Here is a 23927-nt window from a genome sequence, read left to right on the forward strand (position 1 = left end):
GAAATTAGGCCCAACATGGCAAACAGATAAAGAGGATCAACAGATAAAAGGATAACTGAAAATCAAGTTGAGGTCAGGTGTGGTGGTACACACCTTTAATCTCAGCTACTATGGAGGTTTCAACAAGAGATTCGAGGTTTGCAATGTATGGTCCCAGATGCTCAAGAAGCAGAGGTAGGAATATGGCAGTTTGAGGCTGGCTCAAGAAAAGCTAATGTGATACCTTATTGAAAAAGAAACTAAAAACTCAAAAAAAAAAAAAGAGGACTGGTGTATGGCACAAGTGGTAGAGCTTCCACCTAGGCAATGTGAGATACACTAGTACTGCTAAAAAGGAATCTGTAGAAGAGTAGTCTTAGAGCAGGAAGCCTTCAATCAGTGGACAAAGTTTTGTGAAAAAAAAAGAAACTCAGAATTAATTATATACTATGTAATAACCCTAGATTAGTTTGATTTGTCTATAAATTTTCACGTGAACATAAAATTTCTCCCTCTTTCAGCATTATGCACTCTCACTAAGGTTGATTTTTATGGAGAGAAAAGTCCAGCATGGAAATCTGGTCTGACATTTGTGAGTTGCACCTGTATTCAAAGGAGCAAATGAACACTTGCAACTGAAATATTGTTTTATGATCCTATGAGGTCCAGAGTCTAGCAACTGCTCTTCTTTAAGTTAACTCCATACTCCATTTGGCTGCAGAACTCCGGGACAAAATTTTAATTTGTGAGACTGAATCTTCTTTCTAGCCCAGGGATACTGTTGGGGGTAGGGGTGGAGTAGTGTCCTCCCGCTGGTTTTAAAAAGACATTCCATCTCCTGCCTACCCAGATCAGAACATAGCTGGGAGTTTCCTGCAGGCCAAGAGTGACAGAACTAAAACCAAATCCTTCCTGAGATGGTGACTCAGTCGAAAGATCAATTACCTGCAAAGTATGGGGGACATGAAGGTGAGTTTTATTTTAGTTACTGCTGTTATTTGTGCATGTATAGATGTGTGTATGAACCTATATGTCTAGCCCTTCTACCAAATGTATTTAAGTCAGACCCCAGAGGAGGCATAAGATCTAAATCTGTTTCTTTCAGGCTTGGTCAATGTGACACCTTATTTCTTTTCATTCCCTACTTATTTGCCTCAAAGGGATTCACATTTACCATCCTACTGGTAAACTGGGCATTGCTTTCTTTTCCATCTCTTTTCCCTTCCACCAGGGCACCCTAACTTTTGGATTGTGTCTCCCTCCCTACATTTCTCATCATCCTATCTTTGATACTCCTGGGTAACATGTTTCCTGAATATTACAAATTTTGTTAATTTCTCTACTCCAACTTCACAATTCTGATTCCTCGAATGATCTTACTTCTTTTTCAACATGTCATTAGAAAGTAATTTATTATTAAAAAACATAACCAGAAGCTGGCACTGGAGAAATGTGATGTTGATAGGGTTACTAAAAAAACAACCTTGCAGGATTGAAAACTAACTCTCTCAGTTTTCTGTCTGCATAATAATGAAACAAGAGCTTCTTTTAAACAACATACAGCTTTGGAATTCTAAAAGGCTATTAATTTCATGGTGAAAATATTTCAATGTGTACTAAGTGGAGGTGTTAAGAATGTAGTAGAGCCCCAGCCTAGAGTATCTAAATTTCTGAAAAGCACTGAAAAAGTTTATGTGTGAAACTGTGAGCAACTTGTTAACTTCTGATGTTTGGAAAAATTAATAATCAACTTGACCCATTATATACGTCACTGAGTTCTACCCATGACAGTTAAAGAAACAGGGAAATTTAATTCTAGACATCAGCAGAATAGGTTAAAGCTACCCTCCCATAAAATTCATATACTTTCCCCCTAGGTAGAAATTCCAATGCTTGACTGCAGCTTCAACTGAGGTTAGACAAGTGGACTCTCCTCACTCTGGTCCAAACGAGCTGACACACTAAGTGGTCATCATCTTCCAGGACAAGAGCTTCCTCACAGCTTCACCAAGTCATAAGACAATTAACTTGAGCAGCTCTCAGAGTCACCTTAGTGTCCCCTCCCTGAAAAGAGATGGTATAGTTTAGGTCTCCGGTGGAAACGTTTGCTTGGCTGTGTGTGTAGAATCTTCTTGAAAGGGAACAAACAAAAATAGCACCAGTGTTTGATCTTTGAGTCAACCATAAGAGTTTCTAGGCTTGGAATAGAAACCTTGGAATAAAGAAATAACACAAGATCAGTCTAACCACATGTATTGCAGCTCTAATAGTTATCATTTGTTATTATTTCATCTCTAATGAAAATGACATGTTCCTATAAGATCTGAAGAGACCTTTCCCCTTCCTTAAAACATTTCGTCATTGTGTTGAGAGTAATAATGAGCATATTCTGAACTTCTCAATACAGCAATAGTTTCCAAGCACAGTTGGCATGACACTTTCCTTTGATCACATTGGATTTAGACTTTGGTGCTTAATACTGGGAAACTCAGCTTAAAGGAAACTTAGATTTTTAAAAATAGAATATAGATACAGAATTATGAAGGGTCTGAAAACTGAGAATCAGATAGAAATTTAAATATACTAATTTTTTTGTAACTTTGAAAGAATACTTTAGAGGAAGAAATAACTATTTTAAAATACTGGAAGTCTTCCTATTGAGCAAACAGAATATATACTGAAAATATTAAAATGGCAGGTTTAAAACAGATAATGACAAACATTTCCATTAATGTAACTATATGAAATTAGAGTTATATACATCTAAAATGCAGCATAAGTTGCTTTATCTGGGGCACTCAAGTGGGAAACCATGTAGCTACTGATTAGGTATTGATAGAAGTTTTTAAATTAAATAGTATAAATGTCTCTTGCTAGTTTGAAATAATTGATAGATATGAATGATTTTCAATTCAGATCAAGAAGAGTTAATGCTAGTGTGAAAATTTCCCCACTCTGCAGGGTTTAGTAAGTTTTTGGATGACAACTGATGATGTCACATGTAGGAACAGACACACAGCAATAGACTGACACCTGAAGATGTGAAGCATGTTTTCCTTTTGCCCCTCAGTTCTGGCCTGGTGCAGTACTGTGCTCTAATATGACTTCAGATGAATCTGCAGAACTATTTTTTTCAAGCTAAACTTATGAGAAAGAAATAACAAATACAAGACTGTTTCTTATCAAGTTACAAAATAAGTGAGATTTCATAAGTATTTTGTCATTTTTTTCCTCTGTGTAAAGACATTTTTTAGAACAACTCTATCTTTTTTGGTTTTGTCTTTCTATTTTGTATATGTACATGAATGCCATCAACCATATTACCTCACCTTCATGTCCTCCATTCACTCTCCCACCTCCCACAGGTACCCCTCACACTACCTATTTTGCAGTCCTCTTTCATTATTAATTCCAAAGTCAATTTTCAAAGGACTTTCTCTATGTATCTCCCACTGTGAGAATATTTTACTTTGGTCTGTTCAACCCCTTCCATTATTCTCCTTTACCTCTTCCCTCCCACACCCCACTATTCAACAGCTTTCAATGTATCATTATATCCTCTACCTGCACAGATGTAACATATTTTTATATTGTTGATTCTCTAAAATTCTTTTTCTTTTCGTACTCCCCAGAGTTCCATAAAGTAGTTCTATTAACAAACATGGTCTACCTATAAGTTTGTATATGATCACATTTGTTTTTGTGTATATATTTATCTCTTGGATTTATCATTCATGTATAAGAAAACATGCAACTTTTGTCTTTCTGAACCTGGCTTGCTTCACTTAACATGATATCCTCCAATTGCATCCATTTACCTTTAAACCACATGGTTTCATTCTTCCTTATGGCTGAATAAAACTCCATTGTATATGTATACCACATTTTCTTAATCCATTCATCAGTTGTAGGGCCTTTGAATTGTTTCCATAGGTTGGCTATTGTGAATAGTGCTCCAATAGACATTAATGTGTACATTTCTCTATTGTATCATGACTTACATTCCTTTGGGATATACCCAGGAATGGTATCATTGGCAGTTCTATTTTTAGTTTTTTAAGTACTGTCCATACTGCTTTCCATAATGGTTGTACTAATTTACATTCTCACCAACAGTGTATAAGGGTTCCTGTTTCCCTAGATCCTCACCAACTTTTGTTGTTGCTTGTGTTCTTGATGATAGCCATTCTAACTGGGGTGAAATGAAATCTTAGTGTAGTTTTGATTTGCATTTCTTTTCTGGCCAGGGAGGTTCTTCTTCGTGTATTTATTAGCCATTTGTACCTCTTCCTTTGAAAATTTCCTGCTTAATTCATATGCCATTTCTTCATTGGGTTGTGGATTCTTGGCAGGTTGAGTTTTTTGAGTTCCCTGTGGATTCTGGACATTAGTCCCTTATCAAATGAATAGTTGGCAAAGATTTTCTCCCAATCTGTGGGCAGTCTCTTAAATCGAGTGATTGTTTCTTTTGCTATCCAGAAATTATTTAGTTTGATGCAGTTCCATTTGTTCATCTTTTCTCTTATTTACTGAGCCATTGGAATTCTACTTAAGAAGTTTTTGCCTATGCCTATAGTTTCCAGTATATTTTCTACTACTTCCCACTGTTGTTTCAAAAATTCAGACCTTATAGAAAGGTCTTTCATCCACTTTGTGTTGATACTTGTACAGGGCAAGAGACAGTTTTCAGCATGCAGATATCCACTTTTCCCAGCAACAGTTGAAGAGGCTGTCTTTTCTCCATTGTATGTTTTCATCACCTTTGTCAAAAATAAGGTGGGCAGAACTGTGTGAATTCATATCCAGGTCCTCTATTCTATTCCATTGGTCTTCATGTCTGTTTTTGTGCCAATACCATGCGGGTTTTTTTGCTATGGTTCTGTAGCATAGTTTGAAGCCATGAATTGTGATATCTAAGGCATTGCTCTTTTTGCTGTGTATTGCCTTAGCTATTCGAGGACTTTTGTTCTTCCATATGAACTTTAGGATTGATTTTTCTTTGTTTGTTTTTAATTATTGTTGTGCTGGGTGAGAGTACTTGGGAGTATTTACAAAGGTTCTTACAATGTATCAAATATATTTTACTTGAATTCATCCCTTCCATAGGATTGATTTTTCAATCTGCAACAAATTTCACTGGAATTTTGCACTGAATGGAACATGTATATTGCTTTTGATAATATAACCATTTTCATAATATTATTCTGCCAATCCATGCACATGGGAGATATTTCTATCTCCTATAGTCTTCTTCAATTTCTTTCTTCCATGGTTTATAGTTTTCATTATAAAGGTCTTTCGCTTCCTTTGTTAAGTTTATTCCTAGGCATTTTTTGAGCTATTATAAATGGAATTGTTTTCCTATATTCTTTCTCAGTCTGTTTGTTGTTGGTATATTAATTTTTTGTAAATTGATTTGGTATCCTGCTAGTTTGCTGAAGGTATTTATGATGTCTAGAAAGGTTTTGATGATGTCTTCAAGGTCTTTTACATATAAATTCACATCATCTACAAATAAGGATAGTTTGAGTTCTTCCTTTCCTATTTGAATTCCTTTTATTTCTTCTTCCTGTCTTATTGCTCTGAATAGGAATTCCAGGACTATGTTCAACAAGAGTGGAGTCAGTGGGCACCTTTGTCTAGTTCCTGACTTTAGAGGAATGATTTCATTTTTTCCCCATTTAGTCTGATGTTGGTTACAGGCATATTGTATATAACCTTTATTATGCTGAGGTACATTCTTTCTACTCCTATATTCATCAGAGCTTTTATTGTGAAAGGATGTTGAATGTTGTTGAAGGTATTTTATGCATCTATTGAAATGATCATATGGTTTTTGTGTTTGCTTCTGATTATATGTTGTATTACATTTAATGATTTGCATGTCTTGAACCATCCTTGAATCCCTGGGATAAAACTGACTTGATTATGTTGTATGAACTTTTTGATATGTTGTTGAATTCAGTTTTGCAGTATTTCATTGGGAATTTTTTTATCTAAACTCTTAAAGAAACTGGCCTATAATTCTCTATTTTTGTTTGTCCTTTTCCAGTTTTGGAATGAGTGTAATACTGGCTTCACAGAATGATTTTGGCACTGTTCTTTCCCTTTCTATTTCATGGAAAAGACTGAGGAATTTTATATTAGTTCTTTAAAGGTATGATAGAATTCAATAGTGAATCCTCACATCCTGGATTTTTCTTTTTTGGAAGACTCTTTATTGCTGCTTTAATTTCATTGCTTGGTATAGATCTATTTAGGTGACATATATACTCTTGGTTGAATTTTGGTTGGTCAAATGTGTCTAGAAATTTGTTCATTTCTTCTAGATTTTCCAATTAATTTGAATATAAGGTTTTCAATGTAATCCTTAATAATCCCCTGAATTTTGATTGGTTTTTGTTGTGATCTCCCCATATTTGTTTTTAATTTTATTCGTTTGGGTCTTTCCCCTCCTCATTTTAGTCAGATTTGCTAGGGGTTTGTCAATCTTATTCATCTTTTCAAAGAACCAGTTTTTTGTTTTGTTGACTCTTTTTGTGGTTATTTCAATCTCTATTACATTGATTTTGACTCATATTTTTATTTTTTCCTTCTGCTACTTTTGGGTTTAGCTTGTTCTTGTTTTCTGAGAGGTTTAGATGCAGACAGAATTAGGTCATTTATTTGAGAGTTTTCTGTGCTTTTAATATATACTTTCATGGGTATAAACTTTCCCCTTAGCACTGCTGTTGTTGTGTCTCATAGGTTCTAGTAGCTTGTACTTTAATTTTCATTAAATTCCAGTAACTTTTTTATTTCTTCCCTTTTTCTCCAATAACCCATTTATCATAGAGCAATGTGTTATTCAGTCTCCAGGTGTTGGATCCTCTGCTGTTTCTTTTTTTGTTGAGGTCTACTTTTATTTCATTTTCATCAGACAGTATCTAATTTTCTTTTTCTTAACACTTCCTTTGTGAGCTAAAATGTGATCTATATTGGAGAAAGTTGCATGGGCTGCTGAGAAGAATGTACATTGTGCTGTTACAGGATGGAATACTTGGTAGACATCTGTCCGGTCCATTTGATCTATGGTGTCATTCAATTCTAAAGAATCTTTGTTGATTTTTTTGTTGTTTGCATGACATATCTATTGGTAAATCTTTTTCCAACCTTTAAACTAAGCCAATGCTTCTTTCTGGCTGTAAGGATGGTTTCTTATAAACAACAAACCATCAAGACTTCCTTTTTAATCCTATTTGCCAATCAATGTCTTTGATGGGAGAGTTGAGGCCATTAACGTTCAGGGTTAATGTTGAGAAGTATGTGGTGATTCCTGCCATTTAGAGTTGCAAGGATTTTTGTGTGCATAATTAATTCTAATTCTAGTCTATGCTCCAATTACTTGTCTGCTCTTTTCTTGAGATTTAACAACTCCCATCCTTTCATGGCTGTGTTTATTTTCATCTTCTGTATGTAGACTTCCTTTGAGGATCTTCTGGAGCACTGGTTTAGTGGTCATATATTATTTTAGTTTTTGTTTATCATGGAGGTTTTTTATTCCTCCTTTAATTTTGAATGATAGCTTTTGCTGAGTAGAGTATCCTAGGATTTAATTGTTTTCTTTCAGTGCTCAAAAACCTCACTTCATGCATTTCTTGCTTTTAAGGTTTCTGTTGAAAAAATGTGCTGTATTTTGATGGGCTTATCTTTATATGTTATTTGATTTTTATCTCTTATAGCTTTCAATATTCTTTCCTTATTCTCTGTGCTAATTATCTTAACTATAATATCCCATGAAGAGATTCTATTTCAGTCATGGCTGTTTGGTGTCCTAGAGACTTCCTGTACCTGGATGGGAATCTCTCAAGATTTGGAAAGTTTTCTGCTATCATTTTGTTGAATATATTTCTTATGCCTTTGACTTGTACCTCTTCTCCCTCTTCAGTGCCCATCATTTACAGGTTTTGTCTTTTGATGGAGTCACAGAGTTCTGCATATTCCTTTCACTCTTCAGACTTTTCTCTAAGTATTCCTGTTTTCTTCTTTAATATCTATTTTGTATTCAAGCCCTAAAATTCCATCTACCACTTGTTCTGGTCTGCTGAAGTGGCTTTCAACTGTACTTTTTATTTAAGAAACTTTTTTTTCCAGAGTTTCTGTTTGATTTTTGTGAGATGTTTTATATCTTTCTGAAGCTCCTCTTTCACATCTTATACTGCCTTCTTTATTTCATTTATCACTTTTTAAATAATTTCCTTAGTTTCATTCCAGTGTTTGTTGAAATTCTCTTTGAGTTCATTTAGTTGTTTCTGTGTCCCCCAGAGTTATTTTTTTCAATCTGTATTTTCCTGGGATTCATTGACTTGTTTTTGTATGTCCTCTTTAAATTCCTATAAGCTTGTTAAACATTCTTATCATGATTTTTCTGACCTCAGCAACTGAGGACTCATCCCATTCACTGTCTGCCAAATCCTCTATTGTGTGATCATTAACCTTTTGAGGAGACATATTTCCCTGCCTTCTTTTTTACCACATGTTTCTATTTTGAGATTTTCTCATGTGCTGTTGATTAGTTGTTTGGGTTTTTAATCATCTGTTATCTTTCCCTTGACTTCATTCTTATTCATTAGCTAGCTTAGTTGTTAGTTAGGTTACTGCAATGTTTCTGTTCACTAACCTGGAAGTACAACTTAGCAATAACAAATTCATGGATTCAATGCTGCATCACTTATTTACAAAATATATAAAAACCCTTGTCGGTATTATCTACACAGAGAAAGTAGTGTGAAAATAACAGTTGTTTGCATAGAGATTGATACTTAAGTAATTAAAATGATGGAGATAGAAGAGGAGACTGGGGGATGATGGGGTGAGGAATAAGAGACATGAGGTGTGGAGGCTACAGGGTACTAAGACCCTAATGTGTGTAAAGGTGTGGTTTAGTCCTTGTGGGTGAGGGTGCTATTGTCAGGGATTGCAGAAGGGTAAGAAGGATGGGAGTAATATATAAAGTTGGTATAATAGGGACAGTGGTGGGAAAAGGAGAAAAGGAAGATAAGGAGATGGAAGAAAGAAAAATAGAGGGGAGAAAAGAAAATGGAACAAGAAAGGAAGAAGCAAATTAAAATTTCAACAGAATGGCAAAAGGAAAAAGAAAGAAATTTAAAAGTATATATATTGAATTTCTTCCTTGTTATGGAAAGGAGAGGGTTTCCTTGAGTTCAACGAGTGCACTGGGCATTTCCCTCTGATTTCTAATCTAGATGTTATCCCTTCTGACAAGGGCTTTCTCTGAGTGCCTGCCTCTTGTTAGGATTGATATGCTGGGCTTTATGGCAATCAATGGTGCCCCTCTCTACTGGACAGTTTTGGGAGGTTGTCCTTAATATATTTAAACCCAGGCTGTTGGGAGGGGGGAAGTCACAATTGGCTTGTTTGGGTCATTGTGTTCTCCAAAATGGTACCATGAGGAGCTGATTTGTGAGCAGTGACCAGCCCCTCCTGTCCAATGGACAAGTCTGGGAACTGGAGTTTAGCTATTTGTTCACACTCTTCTCTGGGAAGACAATTTGTTTCAGCTCCTTACCAGTTTATCCAAGGTAGTATAATGTATTGTTGTTTTCCCCAGACTGCGTAAGCCAAGCACACAGACTCAATCAGTTCAGCACTTAATAAAGAGAGTCAGGGCTGGAATTTTCTCTTCATTTATTAGGCCAACAACTTTGTCCATGAGGTGTGCAATCTGCCTATAAGCTGCACTGGACTATGTAATTTTCTCCAGAGCAGATGGTGCAACATGCTCACCTGAAAGGGTGGCAGTTTCTCTCAGAGGTATTGGGGTAAGCAACCCTGTTTTCAGGGAGGCAGCAGTCAGAGGTTCCACACCATGAGTTTTGGTAGGTCCAGGACAGCCCAGACACTTTCAGAACTTGTGCATTGGGTTTTTGCTCTTAGGAGATAGGAAAAAAGAAAAATAAAGAAAAAAAGGGATAAACTACTCTCCATCAGATCAGCGCTGCAGCTTGCAGCAACAGCACCTGAACTTCTGGGGCTATTTTATACTATAAAATGCTAATTTAAAGGTTAGTCATTATACATTAATTCGCCTATGTGATGGCAGTATCTTACTTGATGGAGAAGCCAGGTTCCCCGCCCTTGCATTCGAGAACATACATTTGTAATGAAAAAGGATAACACTTTATTTTCATTATTTTACAAATTAAATTAGATTGTTGGGATTTTGAAATACCTTTAGTAGTCTCTTTGTATTTTATCAATGAATTGTGTTTACACAGTTTTTCATGGAGTAATATGACATTGGATTACTTTGATCTTATTTTCCAATTTATTTCTCTTTTTAATATTTACAGAACCTTCTTAAATTTGTTTTTTGTTTGTTTCAGCAGCACACTCAGAAGGTAGAGGTAAGTTTCTTTTGTATTTTCTTTCACAAAAGAGGTGTCTTACCAAAGCATTTTTTGTAGTTTTAGTGAAGCTGCTTAGAACCTAAAATTATGCAAATACAATAGAAAAGGAAATATAATTTGCCATGTTATTGTCCTCAATGATGATTATAGATTGCTTTTGAATTTAATAAAATGTTCTCATTTTGTTTAAAGTCATGGTTATGTTAAATAGTGCAAAGCTGTGAGAACAAAATAATTGGGAGAAAATGAGAATCAGACTCATAGGAAAGAATGTAGGAATCAATGCTATGATAGAAAGACAAAATCAGGCTATGCTCAAAGAAGAATGGAAGAGTAATGTTCACATGCTTTAGAAGATTTTGGAAAGTTGATTGATGAATGAGCTTCTGATTTAGCAATAGGACATTGCTGAACTTTACCAGATGATTTACAGGATGATATTGGCTGAAAAAATGTTATTGTACTTGGTAGATAATACCAAGGCAAGTGACCTGGTTACTTTTGGAGGAATGTGAGACCAAAGGCACCAATCCATAGACGACTATTATCTAGGAGGACAGCTAGAGGCCTAGCGGACACCCTCTCAGATGGCACCAATGATGATGACATAAGTAAATCCCATTGTCCCTTCAGAAATTTGGCTAAGAAATAGAGAATTGTCATTCTGTAGTGAGAAGGGTGAAAGATAAGAAGTGTAATGGAGGGTGTGAATATGATCAAAGTACATTATATATATGCATGTGTGGAAATGTCACAATGAGACCTCTTACTTTGTATACTTAAACACATGCTAATAAAAATTAATTAAATTTTAAAATTAGGTTAAAAAAGTAGAGACTTGAAATATATCAGACAAAGTGAGAAACTTATGTCTCAGTTACTTTACTTTTCAGTATTTAGTTTATTTAAATCAGTTTCTTCAACTTAATAACTTGAATATCATATGAAATCACATTATTGCCTTCAGATATAAATCTATTCTTTTAAATATAGAGCATTTGCATTAAAGACATGTGATTTTTTTATGTATCTTTCCAAAGGAAAGATCAGACTCAGGACAAACGAGAATGCCTTGTTTTCTGAATTGATTAATGACATTTCTCCCAATATCTTTAGTGGAAAAAATATTCTCACAAAAAGAATAAAGTTTATTTCCTCATTAGATAATTCTTTGGCTGTTTTAATCAAATAAAATTTAACTGAAAACTGGTTGTTTCTTTTGCTTGATTAAAAAGTGAGCTCCTTGAAACCTACTTGATTATAGCCTCACTTTCATATTTTTTATGAAAAAATTCTGCTGTAATGTAATGGTATTTAACTTCAGGTTTTACAATTTTTCTTATTGTTGTTTTACAATATCAGAATATTGTTGTGAGTGCTAACTGGTAAAGTCATTGTATATTATATTCTTTCAGTTACATTGTCATTGCATAATAAAAACAATTTACCAACAAATTAATCCTCAATCCAATATAACTTTAAATGTTTTATTCAAAGTCCAATGTTATTTTATTGTTTTGACATGATTGTGATTCTTTAGGAATAAAACAAAGACATAAAATAGAGTGTTGCATTTCACTACAGTTGAGTCACTCTAAATGTTATTAAGTTACAAATGCATCAGTGCACTGTGTAAGTCTTGACTGCAGCAGCACTGTTCTGCTGTTGTAGCACAAATGCAGTCAAAAGCCATGCATATATGAATGAGCATGCCTGAGTTCTGTGGACACTGACATTTGAATTTCATGTAATTTTTATACTATGGAATAGCATTCCTGTTCTCATTTTTCTCAATGATTTAAAAATATAAAATCCACTCAGAAATCAAAGTCACAGAGTAATGGGATTCCTCAACTCTGTTTATACAGACTGGAGTTTAGTGATATCCATAAAGTTTACTTGGTATATTTAACTAAGCTCATGTTTTGAAATCACAGTACAGTTGATCTGTATGTTAATAAGGAAATTCTCTGCCATTAATTTTTCAGAATCCCTTGTCAAAATAAACAACAGAGACACTGCTGATGGAAATATCTGCCTCTGGTGCTTAGTGATATCCTTTATTATTTACTTGTTCAAAAAGGAATGTTACCAAAGTACTATAGGTAAGTAAGTTATGATATAGTGTTATAGGTAAGTAAGTTATGATATCTCTAGCGAACTGTCTAGTATTCTGACAGATTTTGACATGGCTCCTGAAAAACAATGAAAACAGAGATGAGCAGGATATGCCCTTCCCATTACAGAAGCAGAATTAAAGACAAAGACAACAGTCTCACACCATTCTTTATTTTTGGTGGAACTGCATTCACTTAGTTCTGGGCAACACTGCTTAGAGATGTTAGCAAACTGCAATCCATCAGTTAAACAACTGCCAAAATTGTGAAGGTTCTAAATACACTTCTTTGCAATTCATAGTGTAAATAAATAATATGTTTAAAATTAAAAGCACAAAATTTGAGGTACTTGTGAAACTTCCCAACTATTTAAGTAACTCTCTATTGAAGGAAGATTCTGTCATTCATCCATCTAGCATTTATCTTCAGTTATTTCAGCTGTTAGGATTAGGTATGTAGTCATATTTGAGTTGTAGGTAATAAGCAAGTATTTCAGTGAGAAGATCTGTTACAGTATGGAATATACCTGCAAAGAAAGTATTGAGTTCACTACCACAGAAACGTTAAACAAAAAATTTAATGGCTGTATAGAGAAATTATTTTTCTTGTATTAGAAAATAGACTCATAAATTATTATTTTTTAAAGAAATTATTGTCCATATTTAAATTTTACAACATTATCATGGATTACATACAGATAGTAAGATGGTTACTATAGAGAAGAGCTGGGGAGCAAGATGTACAAAGGAGATGTGGAAAATCTCCAACATGTTCATGGAATTTAGAAGCTGTTTATATAAGCATATCCAGGAGAACCTACCAGGCATCAGGCTCTCACCTGGACTGAATAGACAAAATTTTAAATAAGTTACTATAAAATATTAAAGCATGAAAGTCAACCATATCTAAACAACTAAAGCCAAGGGGCTGGTGGAGTGACTCAAGTGGTAGAGCACCTGCCTAGCAAGCGTGAGTTCAAACACCAATAACTGCCACCAAAAAAAGAACTGAAGCCAAGTATGACAATGACATCCTTCAACTAGAGAATAGAGAATAAATAGAAATTAATGAAGTTAATCAAATAAAAACATTTTGTTAAAAATACAATTAAGAATGTTCATAAAGAACCCTCATACACTGCTGGTGGGAATGCAAGCTAGTGTAACCACTCTGGAAAACAATATGGAGGCTTCTTAAAAATCTAAACATAGATCTGCCATATGATCCAGCAATCCCACTCCTAGGGATATACCCAAAGAAATGCGACACAGTTTACTCCAGAGGCACTTGCACACCCATGTTTATTGCAGCGCTATTCACAATAGCCAAATTACGGAAACAGCCAAGATGCCCCAAAACTGACGAATGGATTAAGAAAATGTGGTATTTACACAATGGAGTTTTACTCAGCCATGAAGAAGAATGAAATCTTATCATTCTCAAGTAAAGGGATGGAACTGGAGAACATCATCCTGCACGAGTTTAGCCAGGCTCAGAAGACCAAAAATCATATGTTCTCCCTCATATGCGGACTTTAGATCTAGGGTAAATATAGCAATGATGTTGGACTTGGCTCACACACTAAGGGGAGAGCACATATGGGAGGAATGGGGATAGGTAGGAAATCCAAAACTTAAAAGTGTTTGATGCCCTCTGCAGAGGAGCTAATACAGTAACCTTGAAGCAACAGAGGTCAATATGGGAAGGTGTCTGGGAAGTAGTGAAGAGCTCAGGTAGAGATGAATCAACTCAGGTTGTAATACACTTGTGCATGGAAGCAATGCTAGGAATCTCTCTGTATAGCTATCCTTATCTCAACTAGCAAAAACACTTTGTCTTTCTTATTATTGCTTATGTCTTCTCTTCATCAAAACTGGAGAAAAGGGTAGAACAGGTTCTGCCTGGAAGCAAGGGGGAAGAGAGGGAGGAGGCAGGGAGCAGAGGGGAGAAATGGCCCAAACAGTGTATGCACAAATGAATAAATTTTTTAAAAACATAAAAACAAGCAAACAAATAAAAAGAATGTTCATATTTTCAAACACACATGGACATTCTGCAGACTAGGCCATATGATAGTCCACAAAGCAAGTATTAATTCATTTAAACAGATTGAAATAAAGTATGGTCTCTAAACACAATGGAGTAATTTTATACATCAACAGAAGAAAATTTAGGAGATCTATGCATATTTGTCAGGAAATTAAATAACATGTTTCTAAATAGCCAATGGGTGAAAAAACAAACTACAAGTAAATAAGAAATATTTTTAGCAGGCACAATGTCTCAAGTCTGTAATCCTAGCTACTTGACAGACTGAGATCTGGATGATCACAGTTCCAGGCCAACCCAGGCAAAAAAGTTCTCCATACTCCATCTCAACAGAATAAGCTTATCATCCCAGCTACAGCAAGAAGGACAATGAATGCCCCTTTTTAGTTCTTTTGGTATTATTGTGAGGAATATACTGATGACTCATATAATGCACTATGCCTAACATTTGGAGAAATGACCCAGTGTTTCCCAAAGAAGCAGGAACATTTCACTTTTCCATCAGCAATGTACTAGAGTTCACTTTTCCCCATATCCTCACCAACTCTAGTTGTTTTCCATTCAAAAAATAATAACCTCTAAGTTACAAATGGAGTGTCTTCTCATTATATTTTTTATTTATATCTCCCCAGTAACTGATGATATTAAGCATCTTTTCATGTGCTTGTTGGCTTCTTGTCTGTATTTATTCATTGGCTCAATATGAATTCAGAAGCCAACTTTATTTTCATATAGATATCTGGTTATCTCAATACCATTTTTTATGGTACTGGTGTTTGAACTTAGACACTCTACCAATATTTTTTTGGTAGCACTGGAGTTTGAACTCAGGACCTCATGCTTGCTAGGCTTGAGTCACTCCACCAGCCCACACTGTACCACTTGAGTCACATCCCCAACCCTTTTCACTTTTAGTTATTTTTCAAATAGGGTCTCACTATTTTTCCTGGGTTGATCTACAGTTTGATCCTCTTTACCCTTCCTGCCTTTGCTGCAATTGCAGACATGTGCCACTGTGCCCAGCATTTTACTGGTTGAGATGAGGTTTCTGAAACTTTTTGCCTGGGGTGACCTAGAACCGTCATCCTCCTAATCTGACTCCTGTATAGCTAGGATTATAGGCATTGGCTGTAGCACCTGGATCAACACCAGTTCTTGAAGAGAATTTTTTCTCCCCATTGTCTTGTCCAAACATTTTTGTCTAAACTCAATTGACAATAGATGTCTGAGTTTGTTTCTGGATTCTCAATTATGTTCCATTAGTGTCTATGCCTATTCTTATTCCAAATGCCAGACTGTTTTGATTACTGTAACCTTGTAGTTCTTAAAAATTTATTCTTTGAAATTTGTTTTCCTTTTTCAAGATTGTTTTGTCTATTTATAGTCCTTCACAGTTCCCTTCGAATTTCAGGATCAACTTTTCCATTTCTGAAAAAAATATTATTGGGATTTTGACAATAATTGCATTGAATCTTCACAACATTTTCAGGAGTATTGTTATCTTAGCAATATGAAGTCTTCAAAGCAATGAAAAATGGGAAGCCTTTCCATTTATTTGTGTTTATTTTAATTTGTTTCAGCAATGATTTCTACTTTTCAATGTACAAGACTTTTGCCTTCTTGATTAAATTTATTCATAATTTTTTTTCCTTTTAAGTTCTATTGTTAATGGAACTTTTTTTTAATTTCAGTTTTTGGTAGTTCTTTGCTGATGCATAGAAATAAAACTGATATTTGTGTTTATCTCATATTTTACACATTTTAAAATGTGTAACATTTAAAAGGATGATCAGAGCAGAAGAGCTTTTTGACAACATCTACCTTACCCTAGTCAAATAATAACAGTCCCCCACCCTATCTTGTCAGCCATACTCAGAAAGGAGCTAGACATCTACTCCTAGTTGGTAGCATGAGGAAGTAGGAGGCAGGGCAAGGCCATTATGTGACATTTGCATTCCTTCCCTTCCACAATGGTGTCAGGGGAATCTGGTTAAACTTTTATTCTTGTACAGAAGTGAGAAGTAATGTGTTTTTCTCCAAGAAAGAGTCAATGAGGCAAAGGGGCAAGCTAAATTATATTTCCACTAACAGCCAGGTGGCACTGTGAGTAAGCCTTCTGCTTCCACCAGAATGCTGTTAGCTTAATATCCACTCCCACTCTAGCAGCATATGCTATGTATAAATGACTATCTACTAATAGGAAAGAATGAATAGGAGCCCAGGTCTTACAACATAATACCCAAAATTTCCAGAATAAAATTTTTAAAAATCATCTCTCATACCAAGATCAAAGATAAAGTCATTACCTGAGTGACAGAAGAATCAACAAAAGGGAACTGGGATGACACAGATGTTGGAATTACCTGACCTGGGTGGAAAAGCTGCAGCTATAAAAGTGATTCAATGAGCAATGACAGATGCTGTTGAAGTGAACTAAGAATAGAAAACTTCAGAAAAGAAATAGATTTTATAAATCAAAGGAAATCTTTATAGATAAAATGTAATAATTAAAATAGAAAAATCACTTGGGCTCAGTTCAAAATTGTAGATGACAGAGGAAAGAAAGTAAGCTTAGAGATAAAACAACAGAAATCACTCATTCTGGGGAAAGGAGAGGAAATAGACAAGAAAAGAAGAAATAGAGACTAGGAACCTGTGGATCACAGTTTAAAAACCTATCAATTGGGGGGGGATTTCCAAGATGGCGGCTAGAGGTAAGAAGCAGAAAGCGACCCTCCTATAGTGAAATCTTGGAGAGACGCTGGAGACACACTTTGCAGGCATAATCACTGAGAAAAGGCATAACTTTGAGGGGGCGGAGTGGGTAGTAAGGGAGGGGGTGGGGGCAGGGGGGAGAAATGAACCAAGCCTTGTATGCACGTATGAATAATAAAAGAAAAATGAAAAAAAAAAGGCATAACTTTGACCCCTCCACATCTCCAGCCGGTGCAGAGAATCTCCACTTCACGTTAAACGGAGAAACGAGGAGGGCCCCCGGGGCTGCCAGTGGCCGGCGCCCATACAGCTTGGGAAGACGCAGACCAGGTGAGCTTTGCGGTACCGCGGTACTCCCACAGACAAGCCTAGGCCAGAGCAGCATAGCCCCCTGGACAGACTGACCTCCACCCGGGAAAAAAAGAGAAACTGAGTAATAAGCAGTAAGAACAGTTAAGACAGGAAGCTTGTGAGAGTAGAGGAGGGAGGAAAACTCCACAGGAGAGGAGGAAAGACCCACTTCCCACGTGAACTGTAAACAAACATGGCGGCCAGCAGGAGCAGCAGCACCGCCCAGTAAGCAGGAGCAGGAAAGCTTCTGAAAGTGGCAGTGGGAGGAAAACTTCAGAGGACAGGGGGGAAGACCCACCTCCCACAAAAACTGTAAATAAAACACGCAGGCCTGACAATGCGGCAGCAGTGTCGCCTTTCCCAGTGCTTGGAAAGTGGAAAGCCTGTAGCAGAGGCTCCTGCACAGGAGAACTCTGAGCAAACAAAGCTGTGGGACCAGGTGAGTGCTAGCTCACCCCAGAGATCTGCATAAATAATGCCGCCAGCTACAGACTGAGAGCAGCAGGCAGGCAAGCCACAGTTGCAGATACCACTCTCAGAACTGCCTCCAGACGCTTTTTTTTCTTTTTCTCCCTACCTTTGATGAGAGAACAACCGAATTACACCTGCAAGCTGAAAAACTTACTGAAACTGTATTGCATTTGAACTTAGGACACTTGGTGGGGCTTTTTTTTGTGTGTGTGTGTGAGTGTGTAGTTTTGTTCTACTTTATGCATCCCCTTTGATGAGACAACTACAGAACAACATCTAAGGCACCAACTCCAGGACTGGAGATTGAGATGGACACCCAAATTATTAAGACTGAAACTGCATTGCATGTAAACTTGAAAGTTTTTTGGTTTTTTTTTTTAATTTTCTATTTTCCATTTTATTTTAATTCAATTTTATATATAGATATTTCTTTCATTTACTTATTTTTTATTTTTTTATCTTTGATTTTCAATCCTCTTTCTGTCTCTCTAATGTCTGTTCAGCTTACTGTCAATTAGTACACTAACACTCCCTGTTTATACCTTTGAAACTCTCTTGTCTGATATCTTGTTCTGCTTTCTCCCTCTTGTCTGTATATTTGTTTTCCCCTTTTCTTTAACTTCTTGCTTTCCATCTCAGCTCACCCTTCCATTCTAAATATTACCACTGTTATTATTACAAGCTAGAAAATACTTAATTGCACACAGTACAGGGACAGTAACAACACCAAGGACAATGACGGGAAGACAGAAAAAACAGGGAAACCAGTTTCCCCACAGGAACCAGAGGGGAATGAAGAGAACAGAAACTCAAATACAGACTCCAACAAAATGAAGATAAACTATGCCAAAGGATCCAGTGAAGCCCACAAGAATAATTTAGAAGAAGACATACTACAAGTACTCAATGAGAATTTTATGGAGATGATACTGGATAGGGTCAACTAAAATGTACAGAAGACACTCAAGAAATTCCAAGACAACAAAAATAGAGAATTTGAAAAAGCAAAAGAAGAAATAAAGGAAACCATAGAAGCACTGTATAAACACCAAAGTGAAAGAGAGAACACAATGAATAAACAGATAAATGAACTCAGGACAAAAATAGACAACATTAAAGAGGAAAACTGCCAGGATAAGGAAAACCTCAGAAAAAAGAACAAAACAGAACTGCAAAACAAAACGGAAGGCCAATCCAGCAGAATAGAACAAACAGAAGAAAGAATCTCAGAACTTGAAGATGAAATGGTAATTAAAGGAAAAACCAAAGAACTATTAATTAAACAACTCAAGACCTGTGAAAAGAAAATGCAAGAACTCATTGACTCCATCAAAAGACCAAACTTGAGAATCATGGGCATCGAAGAAGGAGAAGAGGTGCAAGCGAAGGGAATGCATAATATATTCAACAAAATAATAACGGAAAATTTCCCAAATCTAGAGAAAGATATTCCCATACAAATGCAAGAGGCCTCCAGGACACCAAACAGACCAGATCAAAATAGAACTACTCCACGACATATCATCATTAAAACAACAAGTTCAGAAACTAAGGAAAGAATATTGAAGGCTGTAAGAGAGAAAAAACAAGTAACATACAAAGGTAAACCCATCAAAATCACAGCAGACTTCTCAACAGAAACATTAAAAGCAAGAAGAGCGTGGGGTGAGATCTTCCGGGCACTGAATGAAAATAACTTCAACCCCAGGATACTCTACCCAGCAAAGCTATCATTCAAAATAGATGGAGCAATAAAAGTCTTCCATGATAAGCAGAAACTAAAACAATATGTGACCACAAAGCCACCATTACAAAAGATTCTACAAGGGATCCTGCACTCAGAAAGTGACACCCAACTTAACCATGAAAAGGCAAGCAGCACCAAACCACAGGATAAGAAAAAGCAAGACAGTAGAGAGTAACATCAAGTTAGGTACACACAATCAAACATTCAAACAATTAAGACAACTAAATGGCAGGAATCACCACATACCTATCAGTACTAACGCTTAATGTTAATGCACTTAATTCACCCATCAAAAGACACCGTTTGACAAAATGGATTAAAAAAGAAGATCCAACAATTTGTTGCTTATAGGAGACTCATCTCACTGACAGAAATAAGCATATGCTTAGGATGAAAGGCTGGAAGAAGATTTACCAAGCCAATGGCCCCCAAAAACAGGCAGGAGTAGCAATACTTATCTCTGACAAAGTAGACTTCAAACCTACATTGATCAAACGAGATAAAGAAGGACATTCCATACTAATAAAAGGGGAAATAGACCAAAAGGAAATAATAATCATCAATCTGTATGCACCCAATGGCAACGCACCCAATTTCATCAAACATACCCTGAAAGACCTAAAAGCATATATAAACTCCAACACAGTGGTTGTGGGAGACTTTAACACCCCATTATCATCAATAGATAGGTCATCCAAACAAAAACTCAATAAAGAAATCCAAGATCTAAAAGATGCAATAGATCAAATGGACCTAGTAGATGTCTACAGAACATTTCATCCAACCTCTACACAATATACATTCTTCTCAGCAGCCCATGGAAACTTCTCCAAAATAGATCATATCCTAGGGCACAAAGCAAGCCTCAGCAAATATAAGAAAATAGAAATAATACCATGCATACTATCTGACCACAATGCAGTAAAAGTAGAACTCAACAACAAAAATAAAGACAAAAAACATGCAAACAGCTGGAAACTAAATAACTCATTACTTAATGAAGAATGGATCATTGATGAAATAAAAGAGGAAATTAAAAAGTTCCTGGAAGTCAATGAAAATGAAGACACAACCTACCAGAACCTATGGGACACAGCTAAAGCAGTCTTGAGAGGAAAGTTTATAGCCATGAGTGCATATATTAAAAAGATTGAAAGATCCCAAATCAATGACCTAATGATACATCTCAAACTCCTAGAAAAACAAGAACAAGCAAATCCCAAAACAAATAGAAGGAGAGAAATAATAAAAATAAGAGCTGAAATCAATGAAATAGAAACCAAAAAAACCATACAAAGAATTAATGAAACAAAAAGTTGGTTCTTTGAAAAAATAAACAAGATCGATAGACCCCTGGCAAACCTGACTAAAATGAGGAGAGAAAAAAACCCAAATTAGTAGAATTAGGAATGCAAAAGGGGAGATAACAACAAACACCATGGAAGTCCAGGAAATCATCAGAGACTACTTTGAGAACCTATATTAAAATAAATTTGAAAATCTAAAAGAAATGGACAGATTTCTAGATATATATGATCATCCAAAACTGAACCAAGAGGAAATTAATCACCTGAATAGACCTATAACACAAAATGAAATTGAAGCAGCAATCAAGAGTCTCCCCAAAAAGAAAAGTCCAGGACCTGATGGATTCTCTGCTGAATTCTATCAGACCTTTAAAGAAGAACTGATACCAACCCTCCTTAAACTGTTCCATGAAATAGAAAGGGAAGAAAAACTGCCAAACACATTTTATGAAGCCACTATTACACTTATCCCAAAACCAGGCAAAGACAGCTCCAAAAAGGAGAACTATAGGCCAATCTCCTTAATGAACATTGATACAAAAATCCTCAACAAAATAATGGCAAACCGAATTCAGCAACACATCAAAAAGATTATTCACTATGACCAAGTAGGCTTCATCCCAGGGATGCAGGGGTGGTTCAACATACGAAAATCAATAAACGTAATAAACCACATTAACAGAAGCAAAGACAAAAACCACTTGATCATCTCAATACATGCAGAAAAAGCCTTTGATGAGATCCAACATCATTTCATGATAAAAGCTCTAAGAAAACTAGGGATAGAAGGAAAGTTCCTCAACATTATAAAAGCTATATATGACAAACCTACAGCCAGCATTATACTTAATGGAGAAAAACTGAAACCATTCCCTCTAAAATCACGAACCAAACAAGAATGCCCACTATCTCCACTGCTATTCAACATAGTACTGGAATTCCTAGGCAGAGCAATTAGGCAAGAAGAAGAAATAAAAGGAATACAAATAGGTAAAGAAACTGTCAAAATATCCCTATTTGCAGACGACATGATCCTATACCTTAAAGACCCAAAAAACTCTACTCAGAAGCTTCTAGACATCATCAATAGCTATAGCAAGGTAGCAGGATATAAAATCAACATAGAAAAATCATTAGCATTTCTATACACTAACAATGAGCAAACAATGAGCTTCTAGACATCATCAATAGCTATAGCAAGGTAGCAGGATATAAAATCAACATAGAAAAATCATTAGCATTTCTATACACTAACAATGAGCAACATAGAAAAATCATTAGCATTTCTATACACTAACAATGAGCAAACAATGAGCAAACATAGAAAAATCATTAGCATTTCTATACACTAACAATGAGCAAACAATTCCATTTACAATAGCCTCAAACAAAACCAAATACCTAGGTGTAAACCTAACAAAAGATGTGAAAGACCTCTACAAAGAAAACTATACACTTCTGAAGAAAGATATTGAGGAAAACTATAGAAAGTGGAGAGATTTCCCATGCTCATGGATTGGTAGAATCAACATAGTAAAAATGTCGATACTCCCAAAAGTAATCTACATGTTTAATGCAATTCCCATCAAAATTCCAATGACATTCATTAAAGAGATTGAAAAATCTACTGTTAAATTTATATGGAAACACAAGAGGCCACGAATAGCCAAGGCAATACTCAGTCAAAAGAACAATGCAGGAGGTATCACAATACCTGACTTCAAACTATGTTATAAAGCAATAACAATAAAATCAGCATGGTACTGGCACAAAAACAGACATGAAGACCAGTGGAACAGAATAGAGGACCCAGATATGAAGCCACACAACTATAAGCAACTTATCTTTGACAAAGGAGCTAAAAATATACGATGGAGAAATAGCAGCCTCTTCAACAAAAACTGCTGGGAAAACTGGTTAGCAGTCTGCAAAAAACTGAAACTAGATCCATGTATATCACCCTATACCAAGATTAACTCAAAATGGATCAAGGATCTTAATATCAGACCACAAACTCTTAAGTTGATACAAGAAAGAGTAGGAAATACTCTGGAGTTAGTAGGTATAGGTAAGAACTTTCTCAATGAAACCCCAGCAGCACAGCAACTAAGAGATAGCATAGATAAATGGGACCTCATAAAACTAAAAAGCTTCTGTTCATCAAAAGAAATGGTCTCTAACCTGAAGAGAACACCCACAGAGTGGGAGAAAATATTTGCCAACTATACATCAGACAAAGGACTGATAACCAGAATATACAGGGAACTTAAAAAACTAAATTCTCACAAAACTAATGAACCAATAAAGAAATGGGCAAGTGAACTAAACAGAACTTTCTCAAAAGAAGAAATTCAAATGGCCAGAAAACACATGAAAAAATGCTCACCATCTCTAGCAATAAAGGAAATGCAAATTAAAACCAAACTAAGATTCCACCTCACCCCTGTTAGAATAGCCATCATCAGCAACACCACCAACAACAGGTGTTGGCGAGGATGCGGGGAAAAAGGAACCCTCTTACACTGTTGGTGGGAATGTAGACTAGTACAACCACTCTGGAAAAAAATTTAGAGGCTACTTAAAAAGCTGGACATCGATCTACCATTTGATCCAGTAATACCACTCTTGGGGATATACCCAAAAGACTGTTACTCCAGAGGCACCTGCACATCCATGTTTATTGCGGCACTATTCACAATAGCCAAGTTATGGAAACAGCCAAGATGCCCCAGCACTGACAAATGGATTAAGAAAATGTGGTATCTATACACAATGGAATTTT

General features: G+C 35.9%; 1 protein-coding gene across 2 annotated transcripts in view; it reads left to right on the plus strand.

Moving 5' to 3' along the window:
- The first annotated feature begins 658 nt into the window (after nucleotides 1-658).
- Nucleotides 659-23927, plus strand: part of LOC141425453 (butyrophilin subfamily 1 member A1-like) — a 40823-nt gene continuing 17554 nt past the window's right edge. The window contains exons 1-5 of one of the 2 annotated variants that reach the window (XM_074081704.1): nucleotides 659-724; nucleotides 830-948; nucleotides 10365-10385; nucleotides 12377-12493; nucleotides 17498-17599. In XM_074081704.1, coding sequence (XP_073937805.1) covers nucleotides 897-948; nucleotides 10365-10385; nucleotides 12377-12493; nucleotides 17498-17599 — 292 coding nt within the window. In that variant the 5' untranslated portion in view covers nucleotides 659-724; nucleotides 830-896. The remainder of the gene's footprint in view (nucleotides 725-829; nucleotides 949-10364; nucleotides 10386-12376; nucleotides 12494-17497; nucleotides 17600-23927) is intronic. The other variant, XM_074081705.1, reaches the window with a different exon arrangement.

The sequence above is a fragment of the Castor canadensis genome, chromosome 8 (genome assembly GCF_047511655.1).
Source record: "Castor canadensis chromosome 8, mCasCan1.hap1v2, whole genome shotgun sequence".
NCBI lineage: Eukaryota > Metazoa > Chordata > Mammalia > Rodentia > Castoridae > Castor > Castor canadensis.